Source organism: Takifugu flavidus, chromosome 2 (assembly GCF_003711565.1).
Source record: "Takifugu flavidus isolate HTHZ2018 chromosome 2, ASM371156v2, whole genome shotgun sequence".
NCBI lineage: Eukaryota > Metazoa > Chordata > Actinopteri > Tetraodontiformes > Tetraodontidae > Takifugu > Takifugu flavidus.
Genome location: NC_079521.1, coordinates 18876107 through 18891722, shown reverse-complemented (window position 1 = coordinate 18891722; position 15616 = coordinate 18876107). Strand labels below are relative to the sequence as shown.

Below are 15616 nucleotides of genomic sequence, written 5' to 3'. Positions count from 1 at the left end.
GTCACGTGCAGCGGGACCAACAGGTGCTGCGGATCCCTGAACCGCCGCGGAGGTGTTGTTGGTGTGCGAGGGCGCTGCAGACGTGGGCCAGGGGATTTCCTAAAGAGCACCACGCGCTTCAAGTGTGAAGGAGGAAAATGTCCAAATGATTGCTGGAGGCAGAACGTCGGTCAGGTGTGGGGGGGTCAGCAGCCGCTCCATTTGATTATGCGAGCATTGCAATTAAATATTTATAGCTGCCTTTTAGGCCAGGGAAGTGGAAGGAGCTGCTCTCTGTTTCCGTCCCCCGCCTCTTTTGCTGTGTTTATCTTTCCTCTCCTACTTAAACCCTTGTTAGGGGAGAATCCTCCCAGGAGTCTCAGCAGCTTTAGCAGGTGTTAACCCCTCTCTGGGAGGAGTCCTCCTGAGGCAACAAACTATCTGATGAGCATCACTTCTTATTCCCACAGCAGCCTGCAGACTGTCACTCACATAGGTGGGGCTGGTGGACAGCTGCAGGAGCCCCCTCCCCCCAAAACAACCTTTTTGAGTGCCTTTGGGCTGCTGCTCAATTCACTGGTCTGCTGGAGAGTTGGGAGCTCATTTTAACTGGGAGGTTGGGTTAAGGTTCAGGTAAAGAAAAAGGCTCAGCGTCTATCCTGGGCTCACTGGAAATGCGTCTGTCTCCATGTGTAGGTTAGAGCAGACCAACACACACGTTACTTTATTCAATCCTGGGGCAGAAATATGGATTCAGCACAGCTGTTTTAGGAGCCTTTCTCACTGGAAGCCTAATTATCATGAATAAATGAATACAGCGTTGTCTCTTATTCTATGTTACAGCAATGGTAATTAGCCTAATAAGAGTGGGGGCTGGTTTTCTCTGCGAGCCATATCATGCATACGCGCTGATTTTTAACGATTTTTCCGTAGTAAATGCCTGCTGTGGAGACGGGTCGATGGATCTGGTGACGGTACTGGCAAATCTATCAGCTGAAATACTGAGAAAAGCACTACCTCTGTACATTAGAAGATGTTGGCTTGGCTCCAAATGATGAAGCTCCAAATCCGGCAACCTGCCAAGAAATGGCGTTTGAATAAATCTGCTGAAACAGAACATTGAATGCAGTCAAAGGTTTTAAAGGACTTTTCAGAGCAACTGGCGATGCCGGTTATGCCGGTTACAGGTATAGGTGGCAGTCCTCCATCTTCTAAGACCTCTAACCTTGATCTTCTAGTCCAACAAGAAACTAACTTGGCTAAAAATGTGCATAAACCAGAGCAAATTCAGGTTCAATGGTTTCAGATCTTTGAGAGCAAAAACATTTTAGCATCTGCAACTGATGATGGTTAGAATCTAAATTTGATTTCATCTGCATTTAATTGACTTTTTGTAGAGTTTAAACAGCTGCGAACATTCTGTGATACTAATGAGGTGGGGGCGCCAAAAGCTCCTCAGAGGTCCTCTCTCTCTCTCTCTCTCTCTCTCTCCTCTCTCTCGCTCTCTCTCTGTCTCTCGCTCTCTCTGACCTTTACTGTACGGGGCACCTATGAGGCGTGTGGGAGGACCTCAGGTGAGCCACCGCCTGCAGCATGCTCGCCACATGTGCTGTATGATGATAGCTGAGCCTTTTTGGATGTTTTGGGGGGGGGTAGTGATTGTGTTTATGTGAGTGTGAGCGTGATGTCAAGCCGTCTGTCCTCTCTTTCCTAACGGGCCGCACTTCAAAATATCAAACTGTCTTGAGGATGCCAGCTTGCGTCACTGTTGCTTTGTTTTCGTCAGTACCTCCTCGCCACCTTCATCCCCGTTGGTGAGGTTGCAGCACACCTGCTCACATGGGCTGTTTGCCCCAGTGACCCGAGACCTTCCTGAGAAACTCTGCCTCACTGCCTCATTATATGCTCTATACATGCTGCCTAGCCATATTCCCTCCCAGAGGGACTTGTCACGTCTTCAAAGCAGCTTTAATGTTATAACCAGTGTAATTACAGAGCCGTGGTCTGATTCTGTGGTTGCGTGTCTTCTTCCTTCTGACTGCATCCAGTCTTGTTTGCCTGATATTTTAACAGCAGATTAGATCTGAGAGTTTGAGGCATTGCTTGAATTCTGAGAGGGAAACGCCTCTCTTGCATTGCTACACGTTAAAGCAGCTCTACCAGCGCTAGCGAGCGCCTGTTAGCCCCGTGTCCTCCCAGCACAGCGTGATAATTGGAGCACTGTTGCATGTCCTGAGCTGCAGTGGTGCAGCACATCTGGCCTGAACCCACCTGCGGTACCAATTAAAACTCTGGCTCAATAATAAAAGTGACAGATTTGTGTAGCTGAAAGTTCAGGATGGATGTTTAACATGGCTCTTTTGTTGACTACAGTTATTCTGTAATTAACTGAAGACAAACGCGAGCTTGTGAAACCTCTGATAGCTTCATGGTGGATCCTTAAATCTACCCCCCCATCTCCATCCACGCCTCCCTTTTAGCCACATAGATGGAAATGATCTCCGCTCCCTCATGCCTGGCCAGCTGACTGTGCTTTATTTGATTCTAATATGTTCAGCTGATCTGGTGGAGACCAAAAGGAATCTATAATGTCAAATGTTTCAGAGGATTGGGAACATATGGGAACAGTGTTCATGACTCTGCAAAATCCAACGAAAGGCGCTAACCCAATCGAGTTTAACCAGAGAAGAAGTTGATTCAAAACCAGGCCCACACAAGGTTTAATCACCCTCTTGCTGTTTTTGCTCTTTTCAAGGCTTTTAGGGTGTTTTGAGTTTCCTGTGCTCCAACTTCGTCAATTACCTTCGTTAGAATTGGATCAGCACTTCATCTCACTTGACCAGGCTGATCATTGTGTCTATTCAGGAAGTGAAGTCTCAGCTGTGTCACCAAAGCCATGTCCTTCGCATCGGCCCATTATCGCTGCCTGACAAGGCAACAGCAAAAATGTATAGTATAGTATAGTATAGTATAGTATAGTATAGTATAGTATAGTATAGTATAGTATAGTATAGTATAGTATATACAGCAGCTGTAGGGTGGAAACGCAAGATGGCGCCTCCTGCAGTGAAAGCAAGGCGAGAAAATAAATGCAAAGCGAGGAGGGGTGAAGAGCAGAAGATGCAGGCGGCTGAGAAAAGAGTAGTGGACCAAATAAGAGTTAAAAAATATATGAGTGGAGAATACACAGTTGCCATGGAGACCAAGAAAGCCATCTTATTACGGCGTACATTCGATGCAAACCTCACAAACACACACTTGTCTCACACGTGTCCCTACTGGAGTGCCGCCTTTCCAACCGCTCAACGATGTGAATTCATTTTAACAGAGATGGCTGAGTGCATTCTAAAGCTGGGACAGAGCCTTCGGAGGACACCCGCGGGGGGCTGGCGTCCAAAACCGCTGGGCGCTCTGTCCTCCACAGAGTAATCAGGAAAAGGACCGACTCGACGTGACGTCCCACCACTCAGCTGCCACCAGTAGCTGTGCAGGGAAAAGAGGAAGAAAAAGGAGAAGAAGTTCAGTTGAGGCCGTCTGGAAGCATCTGGAAATAACTTTAAATCCTTAGACAAGAGGTTTCCCTCAGACACTCGTTGGCCCCGTCAATCGCTTTAGTTAAGGAGAAATGGGCTGTTTATACTTCTGCCAACACTGATTCGCTGGGCTGACATATGGAATAAAGATACGCCCATTATGATCGCTTTCCAAAAGGTAATAACATTTGTAAAATCCCCCCCCCCCCACCTTTCTGCATATCTAAAACCTAATTAGCTGCATGGATGGCAGGACCAACCATCATCTGATGGTTATATACAATGACGGGATGGCTTGGATCTGCAGGGAGGGACAGGAAATCCACTCCATTGGTTTAAATTGGTCAGTTCCCGCACAAATCCATGACTGGCTCTTCGTATACTGTGTAGGGGAAATGATGTTCTCACAGTGCAAAGAAGACGCACATCAGGCTCTGATTGGTCGCACAGAACCACACCAGGCTCGTCACAGTGAGGAAGTGATTGGTGTTGGCTACAGGTAGTAAGACTCTACAGCTTCTTCTGTGCAGATTAAAACGCTGCTGCGCCTCTCCGGAGCGTTTTACTGCCACAAGGCGTGAAGATACTGTATGAGAAGAGCGGTGGGAACCGCTGGTTCTGCCCCGCAGCGCGCACACGCTCACAATTCAGCACCTCGGACAGCGCACGGCGACGGTGCGCGAATTCAACCGGTGGCTCTCAGCAGAACCGGTTTTCACTCCGTCCTCCCTCATCGCGTGTGGACGGCTCGGGCTTCTTTTCCGATTCCTCCCCGTCTGTAGGCGTGCCGCCGGATGCGTGGTTGAATCCGGGAGCCGTGCGGTGCCGAGCAGCGTGGAAGAGGTGCCAGTGCGACGGGCGGAGCGGTGCGGGGTGCTGGTGGTGGTGCCGAAGAGACCCTCCATTTATAAGGATGCTGATGGGAAATGCCTGGAGACAGAGATGACGAGATTTGTCAAAAGGCGCTTGAACTCCTGTCCGATCTTTGCTCGAAGGGGGAAGTGCAGAACGAACACTGCCTGGATTTTATCTACCATTTCCGAGACCTCGCCAGGCCACGATACTCGGATTCAGGTGAGAAAACCGTGCGCTCGCCTCATTTAATTGAAGTGAGCATGTGGCTTCCGTGACGGCGCTTTATCAACGATCTCGTGGTTTCACCTGGCTCCTAAAACACTGATTTAAGACGCACATCACAACGGTTCTCTACTCTACACACCCTTTTCCACCACAGCCTCCCGGGAGTCTCGATTACACCAAACGCGTCGTGTTAATAAAGTTGATTCGCAGATGCCGACACGGCGTTTCAGACCGGTTCGGTTCGTTTTGCATATCCACCACTACACTTTTACTTTTTCCCACCAAGTTTTTTTTGCACATTAGGTCCTTGTTTTATTAAACTGGTGCACGCAGAGGAAATCCCACACGGGAGAGGAGGAGGGGATTTATTTAAGAAGCAAAGAGAACAAACCGAATCCAGGCCGGTGGTGTGTGCCCACGGATCGTTATGAAAACCCAGGTTAACCCACTTTATCAGACCATCTGAATCGTGTGTGCGTGCGTGGCTGTGTGTAAAGCAGAGAAAAGGGGAGTGGGCTAAAGTGAAGCGGCTCGTTCAGCGCGAGCTGCAGTCCTCCACACGCTCCATTCATGCTGCCTCCAGTAGTTTGCATGATCATCCATCATCATTCTCCACACTTTCGCTGGCCCACTCTGCGCCTCTCTGCTCCAACATTTCCCTCCTCCTGCTGTTCTCCGAGCGTCTCTTCTCTTCTCTCGCCATCATATATGACGCTGCTCATCAGTTTCACAGCTGTTAAAGGGAGCAGAACGCACGCAGGTGATGCGCGCACACTAACCTGGAGAGGCCGACCTATATGAGGGCAGGAGAGGCCGTGGAAGGTGAAATTGGATTTCCAAAGGGGCCTTAGAAAGCCATAATGGCAGGATGAAGATCTCATATAATGGAGATTACTAGTTGTCAGCTGTCACAAGTCCATCAAGATAGATCCCTAGTTTCTCCATTCCTTTGTACTGATTCAAACTGCTGTATAGTTAACCTTCTGGTATATGGAGCTTTTGGCAAAAGGACATAACTATGCAGAAAAGGAGACGTAATAGATTACACCTGAAGCATTGTGCATGTTCTCTCCACTCAATGATGACAGTAATTAAATGCTAGCGCACGGCTGTGCTGCTCGGTCTGTTGGGTTAGCAACTTTAGGTGTGTAGGTTCTGATTCTTGCCCGTCATTGTTAAAGGTTCTCTATTAAGACACTCAGTAGGATGGAGTCCAATGTCCAAAGTCCGGAAGTGAAGCTTCTTGATGCTGCAGTGAGGCAGTTTTATCCTCTCAAATTTCAGATTTATTTGGACGATTAAGGTGAGAAGTTGCCAGCAAGTAGAAGTTTCAGATGCTGCTTTTTCAGCACCGGCCCGCCTCCGACACTCCCACACCTCTTTAGGTTCTACGCTCTAAAATGGGTTCACACTCTTTGCCGCGATGAAGTTGCCGAGCGCCAACAGCAGCTCTGGCGGCGGCCCACCGAGCCCACCGTGGACTCAGATGGCGAGCCCCTGCGTTCCTGCGTGGTGCGTTACTGCTGGACTGCTGAGCACAGAAGGGACGGTTTGTCTGAGTTCCTGTGTGAGGTCTCACGACATCGCCCACACGGACTCGGTCGTGATGCGGCTCGATTTGGAACATAGGTGAAATAAAACAGGCAGAACTATTCTTAGGGCTGGTTTTCATTGCTCACATGAACCCAGGAATATTGTTTATGTTAATAGAAATGGAAATTCAAGCCCTTCCAGTCAGACTGTGGAATTATTGATCGGACTGTACAGATGCTCGCTGTCATTTCATGAACTCTGCCTTTGTTGATGACTGACTGATTGAATGAGTGCAGATTGCAGGTTTTTTCCTCTGTTTATGCTAAAGCAAATGTATTAACACCTGAGCAGTGCCATGTTTACTGAAGTTGCCAGTCTTATAACTTGTTTAAATAGGGATTATTAATGAATTTCATTTATTACTGTCTAATTCACTCTTGACCAAGTTAATGCAAATGAATATGAATCAAACTCTGGACCTAAACTGGCCCCATGTCCGTATCACTGGCCGTGAGGCTTGTCCAGCGCCGGAGATGGAGGGATTACAGCGTGGGTGTGTAGGACACGGGGTTTTAAGATATCCTCAAAAATATCTATTTAGATACTCCAATAAACCAGACAAAAGTATCAGAGGCAGGAAGACAGTCCCAAAACTGTCAGCAGGCTTCCACAGAATGATGGAGACAAGGAAAGCAAGATTCTGACTTTGAAAAGTTGCTGGGAGTGAGTAGAACTCACCCCAGCAGAATGGTTCTGAGCCTGAGCTGGAACATCTGGCAGGCTGTTTGACAGGCTGTTTGACTTCAGGTGTGGCCTCCTGCACCGCTGATCTTGCAGTCTGCCCTCCTTGAATTATCTATGGGGCATGAACAGTATGGTCACATGCACGCATGCAGGTGCAGTTCGGCTGTGTTCCTCCACCTTGGCCAGTGTTCCTTCTCTCAATGACTTGTTCTGGACCTCTGCTGTATACGCTGCACAATGCACACTGGAACCATCCCACTAACACCTATAGATTCGTACAATCACATGCAACATCGATACAAACACACCATCATGAAACAGGCCAGCTATTAAATATTAAAACAGCGAACGTGGCACAGTAACTCATAAACGGCGGCGGTCTTTATCGTGTGGATGCAGCAGAATATCCAGCCAGGAAATAAGCCGGAAATTCCCCATTGTTGCTATTTCAAAGATGCAGCAACCAAGGGAATCATGTCAATAGTTACAGAATATTTAACAGCCGTCTTTGGCCATAAAAAAGCACCTTATCTCGCTACGTACTAGCCTCATCTTTAGCCGAACCCTAATCTGCCGACCCGCCTGCTCCTCACGGTGTTTTTGTGTGTTCCGCTGCCACAGCTCAGTGACACAACTGCCCGTGGGTCATGAAGGCACGCGTTAATTACAATCAAGTGGACACCGCATCGCTCATTTGGAGACATCGATCGCGATACCGTAACGATCACATTAATCTCCAGTCTTTTGTCGCTTCATTAAAACTCAATTACAAGATCAGTTGCGAATGGCATCGTGGGAACATCGGAGATTTTCAGACTGATTAAGATTCGAGCATTTTTGAGTAGATGATGATTGAGCACATTTCAACATTTTGACATGGTATTAATCAAATACGACGACAGGCGCATCCTGCTGTTGTGCACGTTTCCTGTGATGAACGACACATTTCATCATGAATTACAGTTTGTGTATTTTACAGAGAGTGAATTTGAACAGCAGGAGCCACCTGCTCCAGGTCCGACACACTTTTCCTCTCTTATCAGCTGAGGACTTCAGAATTGGGCCTGGTGAATAATTGGTCTGGGATGCTGCTACAAGGCTGAGGAAGATAATTAAAGAAATGCAGTTAATCCTAATTAATCTCATTGAGGAAAAGAAAAGGGGAATAGCTTGCACAAAGCTAATTCCACTCTTTGAATACACCAAGGTTTTCTTTTCTCTTCAGACGTAATTCCATTTTGGAAACAAATAGAAATTTGCAGCACTTTCATTTCTGTTTCTCTCGTTGCCTTTTCAGATGTTTCCGTCAGCCTGCTGTCGCTGGTTGTGACCGCCTGCGGCTTGGCTCTGTTCGGGGTCTCGCTCTTCGTCTCCTGGAAGCTCTGCTGGATACCATGGAGGGAGCGAGGGCTTTCTCCCACCACCAAGGAGGCACAGGGGCATCTCAACCCCACGATGAGCCCCCTGTCCTCACAACTCGCCGCCGAGCAGCCAGTATACACGGCCGTGGACCCCCCTGCACACGACCCCCGTGACTTGTCGCAGTGCTCCATGGCCAGAGAGCCCACTCCGATGGCGTCTGTGGTGTCGGTGGAAGCTCCAGTCACGCCAATGTCCCCACCACCTGTGGTCCTGGCCGCACCAGAGGCAGCCATGAAGATCAGTCACACGTCTCCAGACATTCCGCTGGATGCCCAGAGCAAAGTCCAAGAGAACGGAGTTCACACCACCCCTCGTATGCAGAGGCAGACCACCGAGCCCCCGCCGTCTGGCCACTCGATGTCAGAGATGGGGTGAGTAGAGAATTGTTTGTTTCTTGACCATCACTTCTTTAGATGAACAAATGTTGACAGATGATGGATGTTCTTGGTTTCTTCTGCCCACAGGCAGGGGTCCATTCGCAGACACATGAACCTGTCCAACCCTGACTTCAACGTGGCTCAGTTCCAAAGACAGGACTCCCTCACCGGAATGGGCCTGGGCCTGGGCCGTCTCAAACCCGAGCTCTACAAACAGCGCTCCCTGGAGGGAGAAGAGGGTGGCCGCAGGGGTGGGGGCTGTGGATGGCTCCACTTTATCCTCAAGTTTGACTGTGACCTGGAACAGTTAATCGTTAAGATCCACAAGGCAGAGGACCTCCCAGCCAAGGACTTTTCCGGTACCTCTGACCCATACGTGAAGATCTACCTGCTGCCTGACCGCATGACGAAGCACCAGACGAAGGTGCACCGCAAGACGCTGAACCCCGTGTTTGACGAGGTCTTTCTGTTCCCCGTGGCGTACTCTGAGCTACCCACACGAAAGCTGCACTTCAGCGTCTACGACTTCGACCGCTTTTCACGCCACGACATCATCGGCCAAGTGGTCGTGGACAACTTCTTGGATCTGGCAGATTTCCCGAGGGAGACAAAACTGTGTCGGGACATCCAGTACATCTCCACGGTAAGCCAACCTTCTGAACGGATGTCCTGTCCTCCTAGATACAGTTGGACACCCCATAATGGACCTCTGGAGGTTGCTTTATTGACAAGCTTTTGTGTGAGAGCTCATCCAACTGCAATATATTTTCAGGGAGTCATTAGAAGCTAAATACTAAAACAGGAAAACCACAATTACACTTTGCCCAGGTGGGCTCCATGTCTGTGCAGTGAATGAGCTGCACCCACGCAGGGGTGACTTGCTGCTTTTACAGGGAGAAAAAGGTGGTTAGCCAAGTGTGTTCCATAACTCCGAGCACATTTTGATAATGATCACACTTCATTGTGGGTATGGAACCGTGAGGAGACAGCTGCGTTTCTGTGTCCCTGCTGAAAGTAATAAGCGCCACCAGGGACCAGGTTTGTCCAGCTCCATCTCTCAGCACACCGGCTATGCTAATGACTCGTCTGCACTGCAGCCATTTTAATGAGCCTTGTGTGAGGCTGCATTACCGGCTCATCCGTCAATACCTGCTAAATATAGACCAAAGCAAGCTGTGAAAATCTATCTATCTATCTATCTATCTATCTATCTATCTATCTATCTATCTATCTATCTATCTATCTATCTATCTATCTTCTATCTATCTATCTATCTATCTATCTATCTATCTATCTATCTATCCATCCATCCATCATCCATCATCCATCCATCCATCCATCCATCATCCATCCATCCATCCATCCATCCATCCATCATCCATCCATCCATCCATCCTCCATCCATCCATCCCTCCCTCCCTCCCTCCCTCCCTCCTCCATCCATCCATCCATCCATCCATCCATCCCTCCATCCATCCATCCATCCATCCATCCCTCCATCCATCCATCCATCCATCCATCCATCCATCCATCCATCCATCCATCCATCCATCCAGTAGAACCATAAGGAGCCATGGGAAAGTGGCTACACAGCTACTCCAACATCCTGTGTACTGGGACCAGTACTGAAGCCATTAAAATGAAGCAACCTGAAACAATGAACTTTGCATCCGCACATGGAGGCGGAGTCCTGCGCTCTGTAATGTCATGGAGGTCACGATCCTGCGCTGTGCACGATGGCTACCACACCAAATGGTTGAGCAAGTACACGCATATTTCAGCATGTTTCATGTTCAGCGAATTCTCCTGCTGTTAGATCCTTTGTGCAGGAGCGAGCTGACATTTGTACTTATCTTAAAAGCTTTTGTCGTTCCGTGTTTTAACCACCGCTGTGTCACGGTCCCGACACTTTGAAGACATTTCAATTGTGTGAACCTGAGCAGATATATGCTGGAATTCATATTCATGTTCTCCAAAAGCCCTTGTCAAGATCACAGAGGGTTCTCTGAGAGTGAAACAAGGCTGTTTCAGGTGAACGAGCACCAAAACATGTTTTAGATTCATTTATTTTCACCCCCATGTTCACTTTGCAGCCATAGATCCTCTTTAATTCCACATGTGAATAAATGGAAACAAGCAACTGTGGCTGTTTGAACATGTAATTGGTAAATGTAAAAAGAGTCCTTAAATCATAATTCATGAATCATGAATGCTTGTTGGAGGAGATATTATCAACCGGCAGCAGTTCCAGTTCCTAATATTTGCACTTGTGAATGGGTCAGAGTCTTTCAAGACTCATTTCAAAGGAGGGTGGGAGTGCAGACTCCATCTATTTAAATGTTTTAAAGGAATTTTAAAACAGTTAAATCTGTTTGAGAGGAATTGATGTTTTATTTACTGTATTTAGTGTCTATAAGGCTCTATATTTATGCAGAGAGGCCCTGAATTCTGCCAGATGTGAGTGTGAACACATCACTTGCTGAGCACTAATTTCCAGCAGGAATCCAGTCAAGAGAACAGAAAAATACATTTCAGGTTATTTATTCATCTCAGTAATGCTGCGATTAATCAGGCTGATTCTTATCCATGTTGTGTTGGCATGATTTTACGGACCCTCCATGGTGACTGTGCAGAATCAGCCCTGATTCTAACGACCGGTGGTTCAGTCAACAGTGCGGTCCACCGGAGGAGCCGTTGTTGGCACAATTTGATGCTTCCACACTTCACACTTTGTTGCTCGAGTTATTTTGGAGAGGAGGTGATAAGTGAACAGAAGCCTCCTTTCTGGGTGAAATGTGGGAAGCTTTAATTAAAACAGGGTGACGGAGGGTTGCATTTACTCACTAATGTGTTCGGCTCTGCTGAGTGTGAAAGAAGGAAGAAAGAAAGCAACATTTAGCTGTTGTGGTGATGACGATGACGGTCTTGAATTAAAAGCATCATTTCGGCTTATATTTGCAGAGGCTCACTGTGCAGTTAGAGGGCTGAAACACTGCTTGAGCACATGGATGCAGCTCTTTTTGTTCCTTAAATGTCCTGAAAAGGTTCGGATGTCCGGTAAATCTATGTTGCACACAAGCGATTTATTTGGTGCCACTAATGAAGTAAAGGATGAAACGATATAGTATAACCATTTATTTCCTTGAAATGAGTTTTCTACCCTCAAATAGCAGCAGAGTAATTAAAAAAAAGCTCAAAACTATGACTACAACAACAATTCTTTCCTTTAGAATTTTTATTTTTTACATGTTTCTTCTGCAGAGCAGCTCAGCAGGCCTCTAATTAACGTCATAATGGGACTCTGGCATCAGTGATACTATTATCATTTACTTAAGCACTATAGCGCTAATTGAAAGATGCAATAAATAGCATTAGAGGAAAGTTAAAAAAGAACAAATGTAAATGTGATTTGTGTTGTTTTTCAGGATAACGTGGACCTCGGTGATTTGATGTTTTCTCTCTGTTACCTTCCTACTGCGGGTAGATTGACTATTACCATGATAAAGGCTCGCAATCTCAAGGCCATGGACATCACAGGAGCATCGGGTAAATAAAGAGAAAGTTCATAATCTGCTGGTGTCCTTAATGAAACTGAGCCTCTTGCTTTTTGTCTTCTCCTGCTGGTGCAGATCCATATGTGAAGGTTTCACTCATGTGTGAAGGACGGAGGCTAAAGAAGAGGAAGACGTCCACGAAAAGAAACACTCTGAATCCCGTCTATAATGAGGCCATTGTCTTTGACGTCCCTCCAGAAAACATAGAGCAGATCAGCCTTTTGATTGCAGTGATGGACTATGATCGGTAAGACCTTTTTTAAAAAGGAAGAAGAAGAACGCTACATAGTATTTTCCACCAGGTCAAATTTCCCCAGGATGCATTTGAGTCAGCAGCTAAACTACAGCAGGTCAGGTGACAGCAGGTAAACTACAGCACGTCAGGTGACAGCAGGTAAACTACAGCAGATCATGTGACAGCAGGTAAACTACAGCAGGTCAGGTGACAGCAGCTAAACTACAGCAGGTCATGTGACAGCAGGTAAACTACAGCAGGTCAGGTGACAGCAGCTAAACTACAGCAGATCATGTGACAGCAGGTAAACTACAGCAGGTCATGTGACAGCAGGTAAACTACAGCATGTGAACATCTTAGATGCAGGTCTACAGAAAACATCCAATCATTAATCATCTCTTCTAAACCATTGAACAGTTACTCTTAGATGTCTGTGTAGATTCTCAATCATCCAGGTCATCGTTATCCAAGGTAGTTTTCTCTGTCAGCTGGAGTTGACCGAGAAAACTACCCTGGGTACTCTTGGTTAGATCTTTACCTCGACAGTGAAGCAGCGGCTGACAGCACATCTTCTCCTGCCCCCGCAGCGTGGGCCATAATGAGGTCATCGGAGTGTGTCGTGTCGGCAACGACGCCGACACCCTGGGCCGAAAGCACTGGAACGAGATGCTCACCTATCCACGCAAACCCGTGGCCCACTGGCATCCTCTGGTTGAGGTGAGTCGAGTTGGGCCTCCTGTTTATGAGTGTCGAACCATCGGTCAGAAGGTTTGCAGCTCTTCCACCAACGATTAGCTGCAAACTCCAGGATTAAAAAAAAGAAAGTGATTATCACAGCTCAGCCATTAAAGCATGCTGGCTTCATTAGCATTCAGCGATAACAGCACTGTGTTATTACTGCTGGAGGTGCTGAAGGATTTGTCCTCAGCTCCGAGTGGAACGTTACTGCAAGTCTGGACAGCACAGAGCTGCCGTTGGAAAATCGCCATAACGGTGCAGCTGCGGGTCGAGTCTTCACTCATGACGTCATACATTTAGTACCATTACAAGATTAAATGTGATTAATCCTCACACATCACATGCGTGAAATGCACAACGACATCCCTTTGGGGGGTTGCAGATGCAGATAAAGCTGAGAGACTGAGGAGCTGGAGGGCACCATCTCTGACCTGTGCACCCCCCCCTTATTATGGGATACAGTATGGGATAAAAGGCCTGTTCCTGTAAAGAACCGAGACGCGGCGAGCGACAGATCTAAAATAAAACCTTCACATGAAACTGAAAGCTGAAGACAGCAGACACCTGCTTTCCAGGGTGTTCCTGTCCAGAGCCTCCATCTGTGTGGGTGCCCTCTGGGTTCTCCAGAACAGACCCTGGTTTCAGGGTTCTCACTGACTGAGAAGGTGTTTGCGTCTCCTTGTGTCGTTGCTGGAAGCCGCTGGAGCAACGTTTCCGTCTCCTCTCTTTTGCAGTATCAGGGGACTGCAGGTAGCAGCCAGGGAGGATCCTGCAACTCTCTGAAGACCCCTCCCTCCCCGTAGCCTCCAGCAGCAGCCAGGATCACCAGAGCCAGTCAGCGGACGCCTCGGCCACGGCCTCGGACAGCAGCCATGCCGGGCGCGGCGCACGTGCCGGAATAGCGTAATGAGGAAAATAAAGCTAAGGAAGAGAAGCGAGAGCGGCGTGAGAACCGCTCGGCCGGATGCATGTTGAATGGCAGCAACGCTGGATGTTTACTTTTTTAGGAGGTCCTTCTAAGAAATAACAACGGGGGCATGCAGACATTTTGGGTCTCCGGTGCTCCCGCGTTTCTACAGTCGCTCCTGTTTTTTACATAGTGTTGTTACTCGTTTTGATGACGTGAGTCTCGTATTTCCAGCCAGTTGAACTGCCATAGTTTTGTTTTTCCTTTGGTGGTGACTTGGTGCATGATGGTTTGGTGGGATATCTGCTCCTCGTTGGTTTGTTTCTTTGTGGTTCTATACTCGGGATGGCGTGTTGTTCTGTCTGCTGGCGTGCAGTGAAGTTTCCTTTTTGAAGAAAATATCTGTAAGTATGTTAAATGTGATCAATAAACGGATTCGACCTCATCCGTGGAGTTCTGGACTTGCTTTTCCTACTGGATCCATAACTGTAATTTACATGAAAGTGGGTTTCTTTTATAGCAGATGAGTCCAATCCGGGCTTGAGATGAGTGTTTTAGAAAAGGCAGCTGGGACAGTTTGTAGGAGAAAGAGTGCTTGTGTAAGCAGATCAGGAATCCTACAGGCACCACTCAGGAGGGAAACGTGGCCAATTAGCAGCGATGGGAAGGCAGTTTAGAGAGAAGGGATGGAAGCAGTCCATCAATGCACAGCACCGTTTATGGCTCCTCTCTGAGGCCGGCCGTTATTCCCAAACAGAAGGACTAATGTGGGTCAGAGGTCAACAGAGGTGGGAATCACAGAGGTCCGGGCTGCCGAGCCCGTTGACACGCTCACGGTAAATAAGTGTTCGATCGGGATATTAGGCTTCATTTAGCAGACCTGCAGAAGGTAATTGGACAGACTGGGTCATCATTAATTAATACTACTGCTTTCTACCGACTTTTGAGGAGACATCAGACCCAGAACTGCCTCACACATGAAATAAATTGGGCAATTAGCCGTTTTCCCCTGACACTTTACGTCTGCCCGTAGAACACGCTACTTCCAGGCAGCAGCTCCAGTTCTGACTGAAGCTCCCAGCTGGGCTGTTGTTGTTTGTCTTGTGTTTGGGGTCAGCTGCACCCTGCTGTGCACGTACAGTAAAAAGTCTTCCATTAGGTACTAAACTCGTCCAGACGTCACACACTTTAGCATCTCCGTGCAACAGCGAAAGGTGCAGGACACTAGAAAAAGAGTTTTCTTCTTCATCCACTCGACAGGATCCAACATCAGTGAATGGAGGCTGTTTAGCATTTTCCTTTAACCAGAAACACCGAATCAGCGGCGGCTGATTTGCTTTCTAACAACTGAGCGAAGATCAGAGGGCAAAACGGGGGGGGGCTGAAGCTGATAAAGAGCCAGATCCGACGTTCCCTCTGCAGATATGTGGCCAATTTCATGCTTCATCATTTTAATCTGTGCTATCTTTGCCTGAACATGATGCACAGTTTATCTGACACACAATCAGCAGGAG

At 47.6% G+C, this 15616-nt stretch overlaps 1 protein-coding gene across 1 annotated transcript; it reads left to right on the top strand.

The window, feature by feature from the left end:
- The first annotated feature begins 3893 nt into the window (after positions 1-3893).
- syt9a (synaptotagmin IXa) lies at positions 3894-14547 on the top strand. Its single transcript, XM_057025410.1, has 7 exons — positions 3894-4586; positions 8167-8662; positions 8756-9311; positions 12094-12214; positions 12298-12469; positions 13045-13174; positions 13930-14547. Exons 1-7 carry the CDS (start codon positions 4439-4441, stop codon positions 13996-13998), a joined length of 1692 nt encoding a protein of 563 aa, XP_056881390.1. The 5' UTR covers positions 3894-4438; the 3' UTR covers positions 13999-14547.
- Positions 14548-15616: the final 1069 nt, after the last annotated feature.